Genomic DNA, 22,266 nt, shown 5'->3' on the forward strand with positions numbered 1-22,266 from the left:
GTTACAGGAAATGTTGAGTGTCCTTTTGGAGCGAAACCATCTGGAAACATATTTTAACACAACCGTGTCCAGAAACAGAATTATCCATGTTTTCTTTAAGCAACAGTTCACCTAAAAGTGAAAATCACTGACTCACCCTCATGTTGTTCCAAACCCGACTGACTTTCTTCAGTGGAACACAAAAGGAAATGCATTTTCATTTTTAGATTAACTATTCTTTGAACTGCTTGTTGTCATGATGGTTTATTTTGTGCATTCGAAGAAACCAAACTATCCATTTTATAAGTCAAGTGTTTGATAATGTCAAGCTGTTTTTGCACTTATGTCACATTTTTCTGATTTATCTGATCTTTCGATGGTCCAAAGAAAAAGTTTTCAAAAGGTTATGTGAACGTTAAGGGAATATTCCATTCTCCAAACATTATTGGAATGTCTGAACATTCCGAAACAAGTAGTAACATTTGAACATTAGATGAATGTCCAACTGAAACATTTAAGAAAAAATGTTCCATGAATGATGTATGAATGTATTTGTGCTAATGTTTTGAGAACATTATTAAAGACCTGATAACTTTGAACGAATGTTCTATTAACGTTACTGAAAGAATGTTGAGAGAACCTTGCCATGTCCTGAGAACAATCCTGGGTAGCCAGAAAGAAAACGTATTTTAGATATACAGTATATGTTAAAGGAGTAGTTCACTTTCAAATGAAAATTAGCCCAAGCTTTACTCGCCATCAAGCCATCCTAGGCGTATATGACTTTCTTCTTTCAGATGAACACAATCTGAGAAATATTAATAAATATCCTGACGCATTTAAGCTTTATAATGGCTTTGAACAGGATCAAGGAGTGTGAGCTGAAGAAAGTGTCTCCATCCACACCCATCCATCATAAACGGGGGGTTAATAAATAGCTTCTAAAGCGAAGCGATGCATTTGTGAACAAAAATATCCATATTTAACAAGTTATGAAGTAAAATATCCGCCAGATCGCATTCTGTATTCAACTTACAAATTAAGTGTAAAACTCTCGCAGTTCAAAAAGCTTATGCTACGTCCTACACCTTCCCTATTCAACTTACGGAAAAAGCATAACCAGTTTACACTTTCTGCGTAACTTGAATACAGAAGGTGTTCTGGCTGAAGCAAGATAATCGCTTCACTTCAGAAGGACTTAATTAACCCCCTGGAGCCATGTGGAGTCAGGGGCGTAAATCGCGGGGGGTACAGGGGGGTCATGACCCCCCCTATCTGAGTGCTGTCCCCCCCAAAAAAATATATAATTAATAACCACGCTAAGTATTGTACATAAAGTATATAAACTTAAAATAATTGTGTAAGAAGTAAAGCAGTACAAACGCAAACGGGCGTTTTAAGTTTAGAAATATTTTGAGTCACCCCTCCCTTGCCTCACAGTGGTTTGGTCCACCGCGCACGTCACACACGCTTGTGTGTAGATTCTGTAGAAGTCCGGCGGCGCCGGCGGGAGAGAACAGTTCTACAGACAGATGAGTTCCAGTAAGTCGGCTCTCAAGGCTGTTTTATTCAAAAACATCGGATGAAGTGATTATTTTTCTCTTTAACGCTGATGGTGCTGAGTAATTAGTCATAACAACAACAAAAAAAGATGATAACTGATGATTTTATTTTCCCGTGAGTCCGCTATTTTAGCGATTATAATGTTACCTAGCTTGTTTTCCATAGCTTGTTGGATATTATAAGATAAGTCACCCACACCAACAACAATTAACATTGTGATAAGAATATGTGAACTGTAATAAGGCTAATAGATTTATTGTTGTGTGTTCGGTTATGCTCAGTGTGTATTCACAAAGACTAAAAGGGACTTTGGTATTCATCGTATTTTGGTGACTTGGTTGTAAACAACTTCAAAAAAAAAAAAAGTATAAATATAACGTTATATATATATATATATAAGATTTTGAAGAATATTTTGGCCAATTTAGTCAGTTTTTTCATTGACCCAAAGAGAAACAATGTGCATAATGGCAGTCTCCATGCTACACTAATAATAGTAGGTTTTCTTCTGTGTAACATTACATATATTCTTTATAAGTAAAATTTTGGCTGTGTTATTTGTGTCCCCTTCAAAAATTGCTCTTAAGAAATTTTATGTTTATTGTCCCCCCCTACTGTCATATGAAATTTACGCCCCTGTGTGGAGTACGTTCATGATGGATGGATGGATGGATATAGATGGATGCACTTGAGCTCATACTCGTGACCCCTGTTCACTGCCATCCGTCAGGCTATTTATTAATATATCTCCAACTGTGTTCATCAGAAAAGAAGAAAGTCATATACACCTAGGATGGCTTGATGGCGAGTAAAGCTTGGGCTAATTTTCATTAGAAAGTGAACTATTCCTTTAAGATAATGACTGCATGAAGCTCTGAAGTCCATCCTGAAACAGGCCACCAAAACATGAACAACTGCAGGATGATTATTTGAACCCGAGCAGCTGAAAAGTGCCGTGTTTTAGTCCCCGCGGTTGCCCTTTCATTCCCAGCAGGACCGTGTTTCCGACTCCAAAAAGCCTCTCAAGGCTGATGAAAGGCCGGTTTCTTTCATGGCTGTGAAGCTCTACAGGGTCTCCGCGGGGGAAGGACTTTGATGGTCGGGATCTCCTCTGCCCATCTCCGAAGCAACGTCTCCATAGAAACAGCTCTTCCCGTATGCCTCATCCTCTGCACCACACCCACCGCAGACGCTGGTCGATGGTTCCCTCAGTAGGTCATCCTCAATCAATGGCTTCCCCTGCAGGAGACGCGGGGCATGGAGGACGAACACCTGCTCTTCCCGTCACGGAGAGCGTTCGGATCTAATGTGTGAAGCTATAGTGAGCAGATGACAATCTGACCATCAGGGATGTGTCCGAAAAACAAAGACAGCCGATGATGTAACAGAATAATTCACCAATAATTTACTCACTCTCCTGTCATTTTAAACATGCACGCTTTATCTATTTCAGTAGCGCAGAAGGGGAGTGTGAAGAGCCACAAAAAGCTACCATAGAAACGTATAGTCCATACGACTTGTGCACTAAATTTCTGTCTGTATTTGAAGTCATATGACTTGCACAATATATATATATATATATATATATATATATATTATTTTTAATTAGCTTTTATTTTTATATTTTCAGATTTTAATTTATTTTAAGTTTTAGCAATTTTGTTATGTGACTTTTCATTTTTTCTTTGTTTTTTTATATTTCTATATAGCTTTAATTAATTTCTATTTAAGTTTCAGTTTTAGTAATTTTGGTAAAAAGTCAACATTTTTAAGTGTTTTATTTTAGTTTTTTAACTAATATTTATATATTTGTTTAATTTTTAGCTGTTTTAAAACATATTGTAGTTTTAGTTATCAATAACATCAATAGATAGAGATTTGCACTTTTAAAATTTACTCTAGAAAGAAAAATGGACTAAAAATTTTGATGACATCATCCAATTTTTGTCCAATCAGAATGTTTGCAGCTATTTTTCCATTCACTGGATATTTATGATTCCAAAAGGCTTAATTTATTGCTCTTATCCTAATATTTGACAAAGCTTCTGTTAGATGAAAATGATCTCTGTTCTGGATAGTTTATTAACTCTTTCAGCATTTTTTGTTTTTTGTTTTTAAAGTTGGCAGGCAGAACCAGCATTTTTGATCATTTTCAAAAGAATATTCCAGAATATTTTGTTGCATGAAAATCTGAACATGTGATACATCAAATTAAAGAACAGAGCCTCTGCTTTAAAAAACAAAACAAAAACAAAAACAACAAAAAAAAAAACAGTTTAGCTTAATGCATTATTTTTGATCAAAACTTGAATTAAGTTTCATACAATTTAAACAAACAAAAAAATCATTTTGTTGAAGACTTCGTGATTCAGAGCGATGATTAAAGCACAGAAGTAGAACATCGAGTCCATCAACACCTCAAAGCTTCACAGTCGTTTCCTCTTCATGGGTTCAACATTTCTTTCAGTAACGTTAGGCAGTTTTGATTTGTATGCTGATTAATGTTTGATGATTGCATTATTTGACGTGTGTCAGCAATGCTTATATTGCTTATTTCTGCTTCTTCTTCGCCTGTGTTTTGATCCAAAGATTATGTACTCTTTCAGTAGATGCGTAATAACGCCCCCTACCGTATAACACTGAAAACATGGATTGCTGGAGAATTCCGTCAATGGCGGGGAAAGAGTTAAAAACAAAAATGGGCAGGAAAAACCTTTAGGAGAATCCTGAGAAAGCCAAAAAATCGCTTTTCTCATCGTCTTGCATGGGAAGCATCTCTCTAGGGAGGCGTTTGTGTTATAATCTCATCCTCGGGACAGATCCGATGCTTTAGAACAAAGAATTGGGCTCAGATGAAGGAAGATGGATGCTGGTTTTTACCGGGGGGTAAACAGGCTCCCAGATTCACTCCGTATGGAAATGTTTCTGCTTTTTCTCAGAGGCAAAACACACACCTGGCTGAGAATCATAAACAGAGAAAATCATCAACTGTGCCTAAAAATAGATGAAAGAATCAAACTGGAGAGAATTTGAGGATATTTTCGGTCTGTACACTATGCAAGTACGTGAATGCAGCTCGATTTCATGCGTCCTTGCGTTTTGAAGTGTGTCAGAACATGATTCATAATGCAATGCATGGGACGCTAGCAGGCATTAGTGTACACTGTCTTCTTTAGCGGTACGTTTTCTCTTTCAGGTCGAACACCGTCCAGCTGCTGAGCAAGTTAGTTGAAGTTACTTGTTTAATGCTACAGACATCTGAAGGAAACTCTGCACTCTTAAAAAGGTTCCAAAGAGGGGGTTTCACAGTGATGCAATCCATAGTCATGTGACCGAGAACTGGAGGGCAAAACATCCATTGAACTGCAGCACAGGCCTGTCAATTTTCCATTTTAAAAGAAGAAAAAATAAAATATGAGAACAAAATGCACGTTTTGTGATTCACAGTATTTCAATCACTAAAAACAGAGAGACATTAACATGAAAAAGTGCATAATACAACAGTGATATTAAAAGATCAAATTCAATATATACTTTATTGATGATGCATACTATATACAGGTGAGCAGATTGACCAAGAATATGAATATAATGCACTAAATCTCTAAAAAGAGAAACGTATTCTCTTTATAATGGTTTTCTATGGAAAAATGCTTAACTAGAAACTTTGATCATTGTGTTTATATTCTCAGTTCATCTGCTCGCCTACATATATTCTCAAAGTTCCTTTAAGGCAAGTCATTTTAGTCGCCGGCCATCTTTGAAACAGCTGTTTCAGTCATGCAAGTACAGTTTGTATCTCTTTGAATGAGCTTCTCCAAAGCTTGCAATTAACTTTCATATTTGAAATTGCCAATAAAATCTGACAACAACTGTCTCATCAATTTTCCAGAGTTGCTAATGGCAGCTGCAGTGACGTAATGACTTTACCAATCAGCGATTGGCTGTTTTATTCAGAAGGCGGGGCTTATTCAGCCACATTACGCCTTGCACTTTCTCCTATTCATATCATAAGTTTACCGTCTTTCTATATCTAAAGTCTTTGATAGTATGCATCAACAATAAGCTGTATATTAAATCTGGTCTTTTAATATCACTGTCTTATTACATTAGGACTTAGTACATTAAAAAAACTTTATTTGAATATCTTAATTTACAAGTGAATGTTCACTTAAAAAAGCTCCTCAACAAACAAACAACTTTCAATTGTATTTTTATATTTATCAATATTTTTTTGTATATTATTATATATTGTTTTAAGCTATTTTATGGACCTAGCCACATAGGTTTTATTGATATACAGTTTTTGTTCATATTCTGAATTCGATTTTATTTTTATATTTTTTATTTTCGTTAGAGTTTTAGTTAAAGTCTTATTAATTTAGTGTTTCTGTTGTATTTTTAAGGGGCCAGAGCTCACACATCTCAACATCTGCCTGGTTGCATATGTTCATTAACTAGATTTGAAGTCTATGATGAGGATGTTGGATCAACATGAGGGTGAGTAATTTTCATTTTTTGACAATTATTCCTTGGATCAGTCGTCGTTGGTTATCGGTGCCCAGTTCAGGAGTTCAGCCTGAACCGTACGGCCTGAAATCTCTGAGTGATATTTGCATCCATTAATCATGAAGGCTGAAGATCCTTCTAGAGCGTCTGACACTGGATGTCAGCGCTGTCACACACGCTGAGGCAGGAATGAAATCCCAGCGCTGGTCAAGGGCACCTTCAGTTCTGCAGGGACGCTCCGTGACCCTCGCTCTGCTCCGCGCTTCACTCTCTCTCTCTCTGACAGCCGTGCGGCTCAGAGATTTTGAAAAGGCCGACCACGTTTCAGAGAGCTGGGGAAGAGGGCCAGAGTCTCGCTTGAGTCGCAGGACTCGAGTCACACAAGCTCCAGATCGCTGGAGATTTACTTCTCTGGAACAATTCTGCAAAACTGAGCTATTGTGGCAGTGTAAATCCAGAAAAATAAAATGTATGACGGTTACCACAAAAATATAAACTTTTTTCAACATTGATAATGAGCAGAAATGTTTCTTTAGCAGCAAATCATCATATCAGAATGATTTCTGAAGGATCATGTGACACTGAAGACTGGCGTAATGATGCTGAAAATTCAGCTTTGATCACAGGAATAAATTACACTTTACTATATATTCACATAGAAAACAGCTGTTTTACATTGTAAAAATATTTCACAATTTTACTGTATTTTTGATCAAATGATTCTTAATTATTCCAAACTTTTGATCGTTACTCAGTGTTGCCAAGTCTGCGGTTTTCCCATGGAATTGGGCTACTATTACACATTTCGGTGGTTTGAAGCAGCCCCAATTAACATGATATTTAGCCCCAGGAATTTTACCAATTTTACACCTCCAATCAATTCTTCACCGATAAAATCTAGTCTTTTTTCTCACTGAATATCCTACACATGTCACATTTTGGAAGTAGAATGGAAGTTAAATGTGAAATCCGTTTGGTTTCCCTTTTAATTTATTTTATTTTTATTAATTTATCTTTTAATGGGTTAAATCCATTTTAATCATGAAAAAGCATGTCTAAGCAATTGAATTCATAAAACTTTACCATCAAACTTTTAAAATGTAATCAAATTAAAATGTAACAATTCCTTTACAACGGTACATTGTATTTAAACTTTATATATAAAAATATACATATATTTATATACAGTTGTGGCCAAAAGTGATGATATTATTATGAAAAGTGAAATATTATTACATATTTTTAATCATATTGCGTAGTTGTGCTTTGATTCAATTGTTTTATGTTTATTTTTATATAAGTTTTATTGTTTTTTATTATAAACAGTAATATATTTCTGTCATAATTTCTTTTTTTATTGGTGATCTGTAGTTGAGTTTTTCTCATTCGTTGTCCCACTATTTCTGTCCCATATGCTCTAAAATATAATTCATTATCAAAGTGTATTTTGGTAAAGAAGTGTTTCAAAAAATGTATTTTTTTGCACTCTCTCATTAATAACATTCCGCTATTTTTTATCAAAAAAGTAACAGTGTAGCTTTAATTGTACAGCCTACTTGTGATTATTTCATCTAAAACTGCCAAATTCTGTGATATTCCGTGTTATACAGTAAATTCTATTTTCATGACTGTGATTCCATCATACGATTTTTGACGCCATGTGAAGTCTCTTTAAAAAAATTCCCCTTAATATTGTTATCCGTGTGCGTCCAGACCAACAGAACCACAAACACCCCGGCCAGACTCATCTATGGAACCGTCTGTGGTCCAAATCCCGGCTCAGACTCCCTCCACCTGCATGAATGCCCTGCTGTCCCAATTAGAAGGGAAAGGTTCAGCCCACGGCTCTCCGATTTTATCCTGCTGGTCTCCACGGCCTTCCCACTGTCACTTAGAGCATATCTCACCGGCGCGCCAACAAGAAACACAGCGTTTAATGCCTGTAATGATGCCACTATGAACTCTGTGTGTGTGAGTTTGCATTCGCTGCGTAGGTGTTCACACAAATATCTGAGATGATATCGAGCAACAACAGAGCGCTGGCCAGAGTATTTATAAATGCATGCATGGAAGGAAGAGTAAATGACAGTGAGACAAAGAGAGAATATGTCTGCAGAGAAATAATGAGAAAGAGCCGGCTGATTAAATCACTTCATCTGTCTTGCATTCACATCTGCCCCACAGGCACAATGATCGCAGGTCTAATGAGCTCAGGTGAACAATGTGCTCTGATTGGTCGGCTGGAGCAGTGTGTTGTGATTGGTGTTTGGGAAATGTCCCGTCCCTTACCATAACTGCCAGTTTCAACACACTACTGACTAACTCAACCAGGCCCCGCCCCTTTATTCTGCATATGAATTATTTAAATGAGGAATATTGTGAAGAAAACTCAAGACTACAATGGAGGCGTTTCAGGGAGTTCAGAAACACTGACACTGATCTAGAGAAGAACTAGAGGGACTTTTACATGCTCAAGCAGCAAAATTACACACTAAAGACAGATGAACATGAAAAAAAGCATAACAGGTCTTCTTTAACTGAAAACATTTGCAATGCATTTTACTTCTTTAACGTATGGAAACTAGTTTCCTCTACTGAATAAAAAATATATATAATTGCGACTTTTTATCTCACAATTCTGACTTTTTTCTCAGAATTGTGTAACATAAACTCGCAATTGAGAGAAACAAGGTCAGAATTGTGACAAACTCACAATTGAGTTATATAAATTCACAATTCTGACTTTGATCTCAATTCCATCTTTTTTCTCAGAATTGTGAGTTTATGTCAGTTCTGAGTTTTTTCACATAATTTTGAATTTGTCACAATTCTGAATTTTTTTTATCAGAATTATGTTTATATGCCACACTTCTGACTTTTTAATCAGAATTGTGAATTTATATGTTGCAATTCTGAATTTTTTCTCAGAATTGTAAGTTTGTCGCAATTCAGACTTTTTTCACATAATTTTGAATTTGTCGCAATTCTGACTTTTTTCTAAGAATTGTGTAACATAAACTTGCAATTGAGAGAAACAAGGTCAGAATTGTGAGATATAAACTCACAATTGCGAGAAATAAAGTCAAAATTGCGATAAACTCACAATTGTGTTATATAAATTCACAATTCTTCTGACTTTGATCTCAGAATTTTGTCGCAATTCCGTCTTTTTTCTCAGAATTGTGAGTTTGTCGCAGTTCTGACTTTTCACATAATTTTGAATTTGTCGCAATTCTGACTTTTTTCTAAGAATTGTGTAACATAAACTTGCAATTGAGAGAAACAAGGTCAGAATTGTGAGATATAAACTCACAATTGCGAGAAATAAAGTCAAAATTGCGATAAACTCACAATTATGTTATATAAATTCACAATTCTTCTGACTTTGATCTCAGAATTTTGTCGCAATTCTGACTTTTTTCTCAGAATTGTGAGTTTGTCGCAGTTCTGACTTTTTTCACATAATTTTGAATTTGTCGCAATTCTGACTTTTTTCTAAGAATTGTGTAACATAAACTTGCAATTCAGAGAAACAAGGTCAGAATTGTGAGATATAAACGAGAAATAAAGTCAAAATTGCGATAAATTCACAATTCTTCTGACTTTGATCTCAGAATTTTGTCGCAATTCCGTCTTTTTTCTCAGAATTGTGAGTTTATATGTCGCAATTATGTTTTTCTCAGAATTTTGAGTTTATGTCGCAGTTCTGAGTTTTTTCACATAATTTTGAATTTGTCGCAATTCTAAATTTTTTTATCAAAATTATGTTTATATGCCACAATTATGACTTTTTTCTCAGAATTTTGAGTTTATGTCGCAGTTCTGACTTTTTTCTCAAAATTGCAATGTGTCGCAAGTTTATATCACAATTTTAAGAAAAGAAGTCAGATTTGTGAGATAAAAAGTCACAATTACATTTTTTTTTAATTTAGTGGCGGAAACAAGTTTCCACAGTATTGTGACACATCTATAATAATAATGTGCACTAATGAATCATTCATGGTGTATTAAGACGGTAAATAGTGTCAATTTTCTCTTGACTTTAAAGAAAGATTCAAAGGAAAAATGTGAACTTTTTGCATAAAATTTTCAATATATTTAAACAAGATGTCAAGCTGCAAGGTCATTAATAGCGCATATTGCACAACTGCAAATTTAACCATGTAAAACAGCTGAATGTTACACAATAGCAGAGTCATGGCTTTTCTTCGAATTTTATTGCCCAGAGCAGCATCTGCAGTGCCAGCAAATCACACAGCAAAACTCTCAAATATGAAGCTCACAGCATCCCAACCTTGCGACTTGTTGCATCATAGCGCGCATCCCAAAACAGGTCATTATTTGTCAACAGCAGAACTCACTGGAGATAAACTGTACACACAGATCTGTGTATCGTCTGAGGACTAATCTCATTATGCGGGCCATTATTCTCCAGCGTCTGTTTCCATAAAGAGCCACAGCCCTTTGTTTCCAGAGAGGCGCTCAATTGTCAGGGGCCCCATGAGGGTCCATTCATCCCACAGAGACCAGATGCAAAACAAACAGCCACCGTTAGACGCGGTTACGCAGCTGTTTAGAGCGCCTTGTGAAATGCTTAAATATATCGGTAAGACTTTACAGTTTCATTCAGCATGAACTAACAATGAAAAATACTACAATAAGGTTATAGCTCATTGTTTGTTATTGCATCTCCACTGGGACCATATTGTAAAGTCTTACCAATATATCTAAAATTATAATGGGCATTTATGCGTTTGCAATTGAAATGCATGCAGTTCAGTGCAATATCAGTGTCAACCAAACATGACTTTATCATTCCTGACAAAATTTATGAAGAATCCCAGCTAAAGCAACAAAAATATGTTTTAAAAACGTTTATTCTTGGTTATGTGAACGTTAGAGGGAACATTAATCGAATGCATTTTGCATGTATTATGGAAATGTTACTTTTGAATGTTCTCATTTAAAAAGTAGTAACTTTTAAAACATTAGACTAAAGTGTTTCATAAAAACAATGTATAACTAATGTTTTTGTGCTAATGTTCTGAGAACAGAAGACAGAACTTTGAACGAATGTTCTATTAACGTTACCGGAAGAATGTTTGCTCAGAACCTTGCCAGAACGTTCTGAGAACGTTCCCTGTTAGCTGGGATATAGCCAGAACCGCAGATCCCAAAAGGAACATGTTCTCCCCCAAATTTCTGTTTGTTTTCAATCCTACAGTCTTACCTTGGAACAGGAACGCTCTGGTGTCATCATGGAAGCCTTGCACCTGTGTCACACCGGAAAACCCTTCTCCAGGACTGAACTCCTGAAACACGCTGATCCGAACCGCTGGATCCACTCCAAACGCAGCCACTTCAACACAATCACAACATACAGCATTAAAACACAGAAGGAAGTAGATCACAGTGTTGGTGTCGCAGCCTCAGCTTCAGACCAATGCATTTCCAGCACTTCTCCAGTCGTTTGCATTTACTGCATAAGGATTTTTAAAAATCACTGTACATGGATTGAAGAGCAATTACTTTTTACATGACTTTCATTGACTTTTGCTTGCCTGGAAATCAAAATTCCTTTAAATTTACAGGTGGGAAGCCTACACTGGAAAAAAAAATGACTTGTAAATTTCACAGCAAGTGACCCACTGAAATAAACGTGAAATTTGGAAGTAGAAAGACTGATATGTATTGTCCTGTATCATCTTTTACAGTTTTGCATATATTATGCTTAATGTATGTAATTATAATAACCATAACACAGAGATGCTGTTAGCAGCTCTATATCTCTGATTACAGGCTTTGATCGCTCCATGGAGATGAATGCATGACCAGCTATTGAGAAATCGCTGATAATTGCCATCTGTTCTCATAATCAACGGATCAGACTATAATAACTGATGCTGATCTCTCTGCCTACCTGCTGCCGCGTAAAATAATCCAACAAACAACTGCAATAATCCCATAGTGAATAATGCAATTAGTCCATGTTGCGATACTCCACGAAAATGCAATCACATATACGCTGGACTGTTCCTCCTCATTCAAACATTCCCACTGGATGAGAGGAGCATCACCGGAACTTAACGCGCGAATATTCCGTGAGGAGAAGCACCGGAGCCGCACAGGTGGTTCTGCTGGGTTATTGCGCAGCGCAGCGCATCAGACTGACTGCAGACCGACCGCGAGGATCCACCAGCCTGCTTCTGCTCTGCTCAGCCTCCCTCCGGCTGAGAGAGAGAGAGAGAGAGAGAGAGAGAGCTCGTTATCCCCCTGGTGGCTCTATATGGAAGCGCGCGCACTGAACATTCAGACTTTCCACGCGCTGCGCGCGCTCAGACGCAACGCAGCTGTAGACGCAAACGCTGCATCGCGTTTAATGCTTTTTTTGACATATGTACAATGCTTAACTTTTTTTTTGCGCATCTCTCATGAAACACCTGATAAATGATAAGGTTTTTATTATATCGCCACTTGCATTCAACACAAAAACATCTATAGCCTAATACTTTATAACTATAACTAGTAGCATTTATACTAGTTGTTATATAATCATTACAATTCAATAGAAATAATAGAAAATAGAAATAGAATCAATGTTTAATAGAAATTAAACATTGATTTGTATATTTTAATATAGACTGGGGCTGGTTATCACATTTTCTACTCCAGTGAATATTTCTCAGGATTGATTGATTGATTGATTGATTGATTGATTGATTGATTGATTGATTGATTGATTGATTGATTGATTGATTGATTGATTGATTGATTGATTGATTGATTGATTGATTGATTGATTGCTTTGCTTAATTAACACAGGTTTGTTCATTCATGATGTAGATTTATTAATATATAGTTGGCTATTTAGTTTACTTAACATATGTTGATTCATTATATAGATTTATTAATATGTAGTTTTTTTATCTATTTACTGTATATTTACTTAACATACTGTATGTTGATTGATGATATAGATTTATTATCATCTAGTTATTTTTTTATTTATGTCGAAACACACTCTAAAATCTCTGTTGAACTTTCCATGGATATTGTCATGATATAGATTCAATAGTTGAGTCTTGTCCTAATGCATGTGCTGTTTTTCATGGTGATCCCATGTTTTCCTCACACAAGCTTTAACCATGTAATGGTAGTGAGCTGATAACCTAAAGGTTTTGAGTTCACTTCCAGAAAAGTTTGACCTAGAAATGTCTCTGAAACACAAAACCTGTTTCATCTTACTCATATAGTCCCAAGCACAGAGTCCCCAGTGTGCTGTTATGCTTATAACTGAACAGGGTTGTTTTCTCTTTATTAAAATGCATCAGTTCTCAGAATCACAGTTTCAAACCCACAGGTCCAGCTGTGAATGTAATGTGAGCGTTGCTTTAGTTATCAGGTGCTGGTGTGAAGCAGATCATGGCGTTTCGTCGTATCATTCTGGAGACACAGTGAATTGATTTCTCTCTCATGTGGTCAGTTTTGAATTGAACAGGACAGAGACTCTTTCAGAGCTGGCCTCAAACCACACGCTGTGACAGCCGTTTGAGAAACTTCACCTCACTGTGAGTGCATTACACTGTCATTGACCTTTCTCTTATACAACTGAACACACAATGCAATCAATCTTTACAATCACTATGATTACTCTCGCTGGCAATTTTTCAATTTCAAGGTTTTGCGCAATATAAAAAACTACCACTATAAAATACTTTGAAATATATTACATATATATGATTTATTGTAAATAACAAAAAGAAGAAGAAAATACAAAAACTGTGCCAGGAAAAAAATAAATTGCCAGTAATGATAAAAATACAAAAATATAAAATGTATTCATTAATTAGTTAATTTTAATTTAATTTACATCTATACTTATTATTAATATTAGAAAGTAATGATTTATATTTGCATTTATGTGTGCATATATATTTGCTTTTATAAATAGTATAATTATTATTTATATTATAATATTATAATTAAATAATGTTTTTTTTTTACTTTATATTTTACTTAAGTTAATTTTGTACAAGGTTTCTGTAAATCAGGAAATCGCTAAAATGTAATATAAACAGTGTGTAAAATATATATATATATATATATATATATATATATATATATATATATATATATAATGTATTATATTAATATATATTCATATATAATTTTAACTACATTTAATAAATATTTTATTTTTATTCATTTTATATATTTTTAAAAAAATATATATACAGTATATATAATATATATACCATATATTAAATGTATATTAAATTTATATATAAACAATTTTATATAAACTTTATATGCATAAAATGTTAATATATTTATACTGTATATAATGTTATATTATATTAATATATATTCATATATTTAAAGTTTTTATTAATTTTTTATATTTTTTAAAATTTAAATTCAGTATATATATGTACCATATATTACACGATTTTATATATATATATATATATATATATATATATATATATATATATATATATATATGTGTGTTTTATTTTTGATTTCTATATAATAATTTACTATTTATATTTATAATTATAAATAATTTACTTTAAAATAATACAATTAAATTTACTTAATCAAGCTATTGGTCTTATTTTCTTTTCAGATTGTGGCTTTTGTTTCTGGATTGTAATCAGGCCACTTTTTCCTCAGCCATGCGTCCTTCTGACAGATCTGTGACGCTGATGCTGCTCTGGCTGTCTTTGAAAAGAGTTCGACTAGTCTCTTACTCTTAACAAGACGAGAACTCTCTCAGAAACTGACCCAGTAAATCGAGCGGTCAAGCTGCGTTTTGGCTCTGAACAGAGGAGCTTTGCTCGGCCCTGGTGACCCCTTTGGCGGCGCTGAAAGGCCAGTCAGTCTTATCTGAGACCCAGCAGCCATTATGGAGTCTGTCCCTCTCCTACAGCAGAGACACACGGCTCACGTTCCCAACTAATCCCACCAGATCCCACAATAAGAGAGGAAAGGCTCAACAACAGGCCGTTTTCTTACAGGGTACCAATAAAGACTGACAGAGCAGATCCGCTCCAGTGATGAGGGAAGGTCTCAACACGGACTCTGACAGTCTAATATCACCTCAGATGTGAGACAGCTGCTGATTCACAGACGACCAGAGCGTATTTGAATAGACCTCATAACTGCTCAGGTGGGATTTATTGAGAAGATTTCATATTTTTGGTCACCTGGCATGTAATTGTCTAGAGAGAGAATGTTTCTGATGTGACTGATTGCAATTCAGAGGGTGACATGATGACAGAAAACCTGGAGACAATAACATATGATGGGAACAGCTTCACAAAGAATCTCAATTATGTCAAATGCAAATGTAAAACTTACAAACAAGCATTCTTATGCAGTTGCTAATGTGTTCTGTGTGGTTCCAAATGTGTTTTAAGTGGCTGCTAGGGTGTTGCTATGTGGTTGAAAATGTATTTTGAGTGGTTGCTAGGGTGCTTCTATTTTGTTGCAAATGTGTTATGTGTGGTTTGCTAGAGTGTTGCTATATGGTTGCAAATGTGTTTTGAGTGGTTGCTAAGGCATTGTTAGGTAGTTGCTAGGGTGTTGCTATGTGGTTGCTTTTTTTTCTCAGGCTTTGCTAGTTGGTTGTTAGGGTATTGCTATGTGGTTTCTGGAGTGTTGTGATTTGGTTGCAAATGTGTTTTAAGTAGTGGCTAGGGTGTTGCTATGTGGTTGCAAATGTGTTTTGAGTGGTTGCTAAGGCATTGCTAGGTGGTTGCTAAGGTGTTGCTATGTGGTTACAAATGTGTTATGTGTGGTTGCTGGAGTGTTGCGATGTGGTTGTAAATGTGTTTTAAGTGGCTGATAGGGTGTTACTATGTGGTTGAAAATGTATTTTGAGTGGTTTGCTAAATCATTGCTGGGTGGTTGCTAAGGTGATGCAATGGTGTTGCAAATGTGTTTTGTCTGGTTTCCAGAATGTTGCAATGTGGTTGCAAATGAGTTTTGAGTGGTTGCTAGGGTGCTTCTATTTTGTTGCAAATGTGTTATGTGTGGTTTGCTAGAGTGTTGCTATATGGTTGCAAATGTGTTTTGAGTGGTTGCTAAGGCATTGTTAGGTAGTTGCTAGGGTGTTGCTATGTGGTTGCTTTTTTTTCTCAGGCTTTGCTAGTTGGTTGTTAGGGTATTGCTATGTGGTTTCTGGAGTGTTGTGATTTGGTTGCAAATGTGTTTTAAGTAGTGGCTAGGGTGTTGCTATGTGGTTGCAAATGTGTTTTGAGTGGTTGCTAAGGCATTGCTAGGTGGTTGCTAAGGTGTTGCTATGTGGTTGCAAGTGTGTTTTAAGTGGTTGCTAAGGTATCGCTAGGTAGTTGCTAGGGTGTTGCTATGTGGTTACAAATGTGTTATGTGTGGTTGCTGGAGTGTTGCGATGTGGTTGTAAATGTGTTTTGAGTGGCTGATAGGGTGTTACTATGTGGTTACAAAGAGGTACCATTAGGTTAGTGTTAGGATGGCTGCTAGGGCATTTTTAGGATGTTGCTATATGTTGCAAATGTGTTTTCAGTGGTTGTTATGGTGTTGCTATGTAGTTGAAAATATGTTTTGAGTTGTTGCTAAGGTGTTGCTATGGTGTTATGTGTGGTTGCTGGAGTGTTGCAATGTGGTTGCAAATGTGTTTTAAGTGGTTGCTACGGTGTTGCTATGTGTTTGCATATGTATTTTTGGTGGTTGTTAAGGCATTGCTAGCAAGTTGCCCGGGTGTTCCTATGAGGTTGCAAATGTGTTATGTGTGGGTGCTAGGGTGTTGCAATGTGGTTGCAAATGTGTTTTGAGTAAGTGATAGGTTGTTGGTGGGTGGTTGATAGGGTGTTGGTGGGTGGTTGCTAGGGTGTTGCTATGTAGTTGCAAAGGTGTTTTCAGTGGTTGCTAACCTGTTGCCATGTGATTTCTTGGGTGTTGTGGCCTGTTGCTAGGTGTTTACTTCCTAACTCACATGAAACATGTCCAGCACCATTGTGTCTCTTTGATCTTCTGGTCTGTGTGTGACTCTAGTTCCTCCTTCATTGTGCGTATGTGGGATTTATTCACCTGATTTCCAGTCCAGCTGGTAAAAGATGGTGCATCTGATCACTTAGTAAAGTATTCATGTCTGTAGGAAAAACACTGCAGTGCAGGACGATGCACACTAAACTTTTAGAGGTTGGATCAAATTAATGTAAGTGCTAGTAATTGTTATGCTTGCCTTAGCAAACACAACTAACTAATTAGCTCAATTTAAGTAGAACAGAAGTCGATGGGACATGCATACAGTGAAATAAAACATGCCGTGTGAGAGAGAGAGAATGAGAGTGTGTGTGTGTGTGTGTGTGTGTGTGTGTGTGTGTGTGGTCCATCAGTTATTGATGTTGTGGCTGATGGGACTAAAGCTCATGAAACACAATAATACAGTCATCCTCACAGCACGTCATTTTCTAAAGTGCCACCAGGAAAATAAAATCATTCAAACACAATCTGAAGCCTCTTCCAGACAACAGCAGCCACTCGAGACCCTCGAGAAATAACAACAGAGACAGAAAGGAGAAAAGAAAAAGCTCAGAAAGTGCCCCAGTTTTTCCTCTTATTTGTGTTATTGAAAGTGAAAAAACAACTGCTAAGCAACAAATATTTCTTGTGTAGCAGTAAATAAAGCAGCACCTGTGCTGTAATCTTTGCTCACCTGCGCAGAGCCACGAGCGACTGATGTTGTTTCTGATGGGGTCTGCAGTATTGAACTGTAGGAACGAGTTTCTGAAGCACATTAGATTGTTTTCACACATTCTGAACTGCAGAGTTTTCACCTTGGTTTAATTTGCATTGTAGAACATGAATCACAGTCCACAGACAACCAAAAACCACAAGAACTTAAGAGTTTAGTTGCATAACAATCATAAAAATTCACATCATGTAACCAGTTTGTATTGTAAATGAATAAATTCATATGGCATTTTTCTCAAGCAGCATAATAATCTTTCAGAATCTTTAAGTACATTACCACAAAATCTAGTTATTTCAGCAAAAAAGTTTCATTTTATAATTTAGACAAAGTAAAAGAAAAAGTACTGTACCATGGTGCAATTAGGTTTTTTTTTTTTCAAGTGAATAATATTTACGAGTTGAATGCACATGAACGGCACCACAAAGTCTTAAATACAAGTGGGAAGCTCGGGACTTTCTTTAAGTCCCGGCGAGAAATGGCGGAATACCATAATACTCTATACTGTAGGTATACAACAAAATAAGCTAACTTTCAGCTCAAAATATAATAGCACTGTAATATAACAATAACGATAAAGTTTACAGTGGCTTCAAAAATTAGGTTGAACCCACCTGACGTCATAAACACGACTTCCCAACTCCTAAATACGTACTTCCCAGGAGGACTTGTATTGAACTCACCACAAAATGGTAATATTGTGGTACATTCACTGTGGTTTTACATTGATTCTTTAAGGAACTTCAAAGAATACCATGGTATTGTGCTGTACACCATGGTGTCAAAAACATGGCACTATGGTATTCCCTTTAGTGATGCACAATCGAGTATTTTGATAAAGGCACAGCGGTGTCTTCATGTCATTTATTGTAAAACACTGACCTCTAGTGACACAAAACTGACTAGCTGAGTTTCACACAACGACCAATCATCCGAGATGGAGGCTGAACTTCACTAACAATAAAATGAAAATAAATAAATAAATAAATAATTGTATATCTACAGTGCCCTACACTATTATTGGCACCCTTGGTAAATATGAGCAAAGGTAGCTGTGAAAATAAATCTGCATTGTTTATCCCTTTGATCTTTAATTCAAAAATTGACAAAATTCTAACATTTCATTTAAGTAAAACTATTAAAATGTGGGGAAAAGCTCATTTTGAAATAAATGTTTTTCTCTAGTTCACGTTGACCACAATTATTGCAACGTCCTTTTGCCAAGATGACAGCTCTGACTCTTCTTCTATAATGCCTGATGAGTTTGGAGAACATCTGACCAGAGATCAGAGATTATTCCCTCATACCGAATCTCACAGATCCTGTTATATACTTGGTTCTTATTGTTAATCACTTTACAATAAAGGATCTCACAACCGCATGCTGCTCAGTGCTTCCACTTTACTTCACGTGCTTGCGCATCTCTATGACATCACATACACGGGACTCACAAGTCAACCATACATGGTCTGTCACATCCTGCTGACCATAAATATAACATATTGTAACTTTTTCCCTAGTTCAGGGCACCAGTCAAGGGCTGTTACCTTGGCAGTACGAGAACACTCTCAACAGGGGCTTTCATTCATTTAGAATTAATGTAAAGTGGTCAGCTGATTTATCTGAAAGATTGGTGATATTGCTAACTTGTAGAACCTCTTCTGTATTATCAGCACAAGGAAGACACAAGTGTAATAAAATAAATTTTATTAACAAAAAGATAAACAAGAATAACTAACACAACTACTAAATGAATACCATGAATGATAAAGGAATAAAGTGATTAAGTTGGGTGTGGCTATGGAAGAGTTACGTTATCTTATGGAAAGATAAACTGTTTCTCTGAAAATAATAAGGTGGAGAAACTTATTATGCACCAAACAAATAAACGAGAGATTATTTGTTATTGACTAACATCAGCTATATTACATCTAATGGGAATTAGGAAATTATATACTAATAATATACAACAATGCCAAGGTCTCTGGAAAGAGGTTTGGTTTAGTGATATTTATGTTCCACTTGGTCGAGTCCGATGACGGTGACGTCTTCCACTGGTTGTGCTGGGCGACAGTGCAGTGGGGAGAGGAGCCAGAATCTGTTTCAACAGTCTTGAACACGAAGCTCTGTGGGATGCTGATCTCCTGGAGCACCAAAGGGTCCTAAAATCTGGAACACGCAGATGATGCCCTGGTGTAGGTGCAGAAGGTCCTTAACCATCTGGAACACGCAGACGAAGGTACCTTGAAGTGAAGGTTTGCTCTCCTGAGCTTAACCTTGTTGCAGATGTCGTCACTGTCTCACTGGACGGAAACTCTGGACGTAATGTTTGTTGATGTCTCTTTCCTCACAAGCTGGAGGCTTAGAATGTGGGATCTGTTGTTGTCTCTCTGGATGGACCCGAGGCTCAGAACGGTGTTGTATCTGTTAATGTCTGTCCCCGTGCAGGACAGACTCAGAACGGTGTATCTGTTAATGTCTTACTCCTCACAGAGTTAAGACCCAGAACAATATCTGTTATGTCTCACCTGATGGGAGACTCAGAACAAGGAGTGTCTGTTGAAAGGGTACCTTTATCCCTTTCCGATTGCATTTTGGCGCTTCTCCATTCGAGTGCTGTGATTGGCTGCTGGCATCAGAGGGGATACACAAAGTGTGGCCCACCCTTCTTTCCCCTGTGGAACTTATTTGCATAAAGCAAGGAGTTGGAAGTAAGTTTACCAAAGCATTTCTCACTTTCCAAACCACCACCAGAATACCTTTGGCAATATTCTAAACAGAGACTAAACATGAAGGAAAAAGATTGAACTGTCATTCAATTGTACATTAACAGCTGGATTTGTATCAGATGTTGCACTACAAATAGTTGTCACTGAGAATACTTATTTCTGTGAATAAGTACGAAATGGATGTGTAGTTTGCATCAGTTCTAAGGTTTTCAAACATAGTTTTGAATGGATTTGGATGGATCTTTGTGATCTCTCTTTGTTTCACCAATTGCTGCTAAGGTCCCGAGGAATTTTTATGGCAGTCTCTGGCCAACCTTAGGAGGTAGTCTCTAGATGGGTGAAGGGCAGAAACTGCCTGTGAACCAATGAGAAGTCCTGTCCTTCTCAGGCTTGGTACAAGAGGTGTCTGGATGTTGTCCTTACATCTTTATCTGATGGCGTTGGACAGTTTGTTTGTGTTAGTCCACCAAGATCCAATCAAAATATAGCAAACCTTTGTCCGCTGTTATGGACAGAGAGGGGCCCGGCCATAAACTGGGCCCAGGAATGTGCTCTTCACTACACAGTGTATGATCTGTTATTGGCCATTCGTATCACTTTTGCTGGTGTCCAATGTGCTCTGTGTTTTGTGTCCAGCTCTCCTTGCCTTTTCCATCAGCTGTTTGACTGTCTTTACTGCAGACTCCGCTTTGCCGTTGCTCTGCGGATATGCTGGAGATGATGTTATGTGCCTGAATTCCCATGCCACGCTGAACTGTTTGAATTCTTGTGAGCTGTACTGTGGCCCGTTATCAGAGATCACTGTGTCTGGGATTCCATGACGTGCAAAATGGGCCTTCAACTTGTGTATCACTGTGCTTGAACTGGTGTCTGTGAGATAGTCTACTTCCCAGAAGTTGGAAAAGTAATCAACAGTAATGAGGTAAGCTCTGTTGTTAGATGAAAACAAATCTGTTCCCACTTTTGCCCATGGCCTCATTGGGATGTTGTGTGGGCACATGGTCTCTTTCTGCTGTCATGCATCCACCGCTCTGCAAACCGCACAGTTTCCTATGTATGCTCTGATGGCACTCATCCCAGGCCAGTATACACAGTCTCTTGCTCTGCGTAAGCAACTTTCATTGCCTAAGTGTGATGCATGAATTCTCTCCATGATTTCTGTTCTCAGCTTTGCAGGTATTACAGCTCTCTCTCCTCTAAAAATCACACCATGTTGCACACCGAGCTCTTCTTTCACAGAAAAGAACTGTCTCACCTCTTCTTTCAGCTGAGCTTTCTCTTCTGGCCATCCCTGGATTATCACTTGCTGTAACATCTGAAATGTTCCATCCTTAGCCGTTTCTACCTGTATCTTTTGTAGACTTCCTTCTGATATGTCCAGGTACTGCAGCATGTTAATTGTCTCTATTTCTGTCTCTACAGAGCCTTCTGCAGCACACTCCGGTAAGTATGCTCTGCTGAGGGTGTCTGCTAAGTGCATTAGTCGACCTGGAACATAGACAACATTAATATCATACCACTGGAGTCTCAAAAGCATTCTCTGCAATCTCTTAGGTGCATCAAGAAGCGGCTTTCTTGTGATGGTTTCAAGGGGTTTGTGGTCAGAATGGACTTCTACGTTCCTACCGTAGGTGTACTGGTGGAATTTTTCCATTCCAAACAGGATTGCCAGGCATTCTTTTTCTATTTGCGCATTCCCCTTTTCTGTGGGTGTAAGCGCTCTGCTGCAACTGGTTGTCCTGCCTGTAG

At 37.0% G+C, this 22,266-nt stretch overlaps 1 protein-coding gene across 2 annotated transcripts in view; it reads right to left on the reverse strand.

The window, feature by feature from the left end:
• Nucleotides 1–12,264, reverse strand: part of nell2a (neural EGFL like 2a) — a 94,048-nt gene extending 81,784 nt beyond the window's left edge. The window contains exons 1-2 of one of the 2 annotated variants that reach the window (XM_067379250.1): nucleotides 11,972–12,264; nucleotides 11,282–11,410 (exon numbers count right to left, since the gene is read on the reverse strand). In XM_067379250.1, the coding sequence (XP_067235351.1) occupies nucleotides 11,282–11,410; nucleotides 11,972–12,017 (175 nt within the window). In that variant the 5' untranslated portion in view covers nucleotides 12,018–12,264. The remainder of the gene's footprint in view (nucleotides 1–11,281; nucleotides 11,411–11,971) is intronic. The other variant, XM_067379251.1, reaches the window with a different exon arrangement.
• Nucleotides 12,265–22,266: the final 10,002 nt, after the last annotated feature.

Source organism: Chanodichthys erythropterus, chromosome 24 (genome assembly GCF_024489055.1).
Source record: "Chanodichthys erythropterus isolate Z2021 chromosome 24, ASM2448905v1, whole genome shotgun sequence".
In the NCBI taxonomy this organism is placed as follows: domain Eukaryota; kingdom Metazoa; phylum Chordata; class Actinopteri; order Cypriniformes; family Xenocyprididae; genus Chanodichthys; species Chanodichthys erythropterus.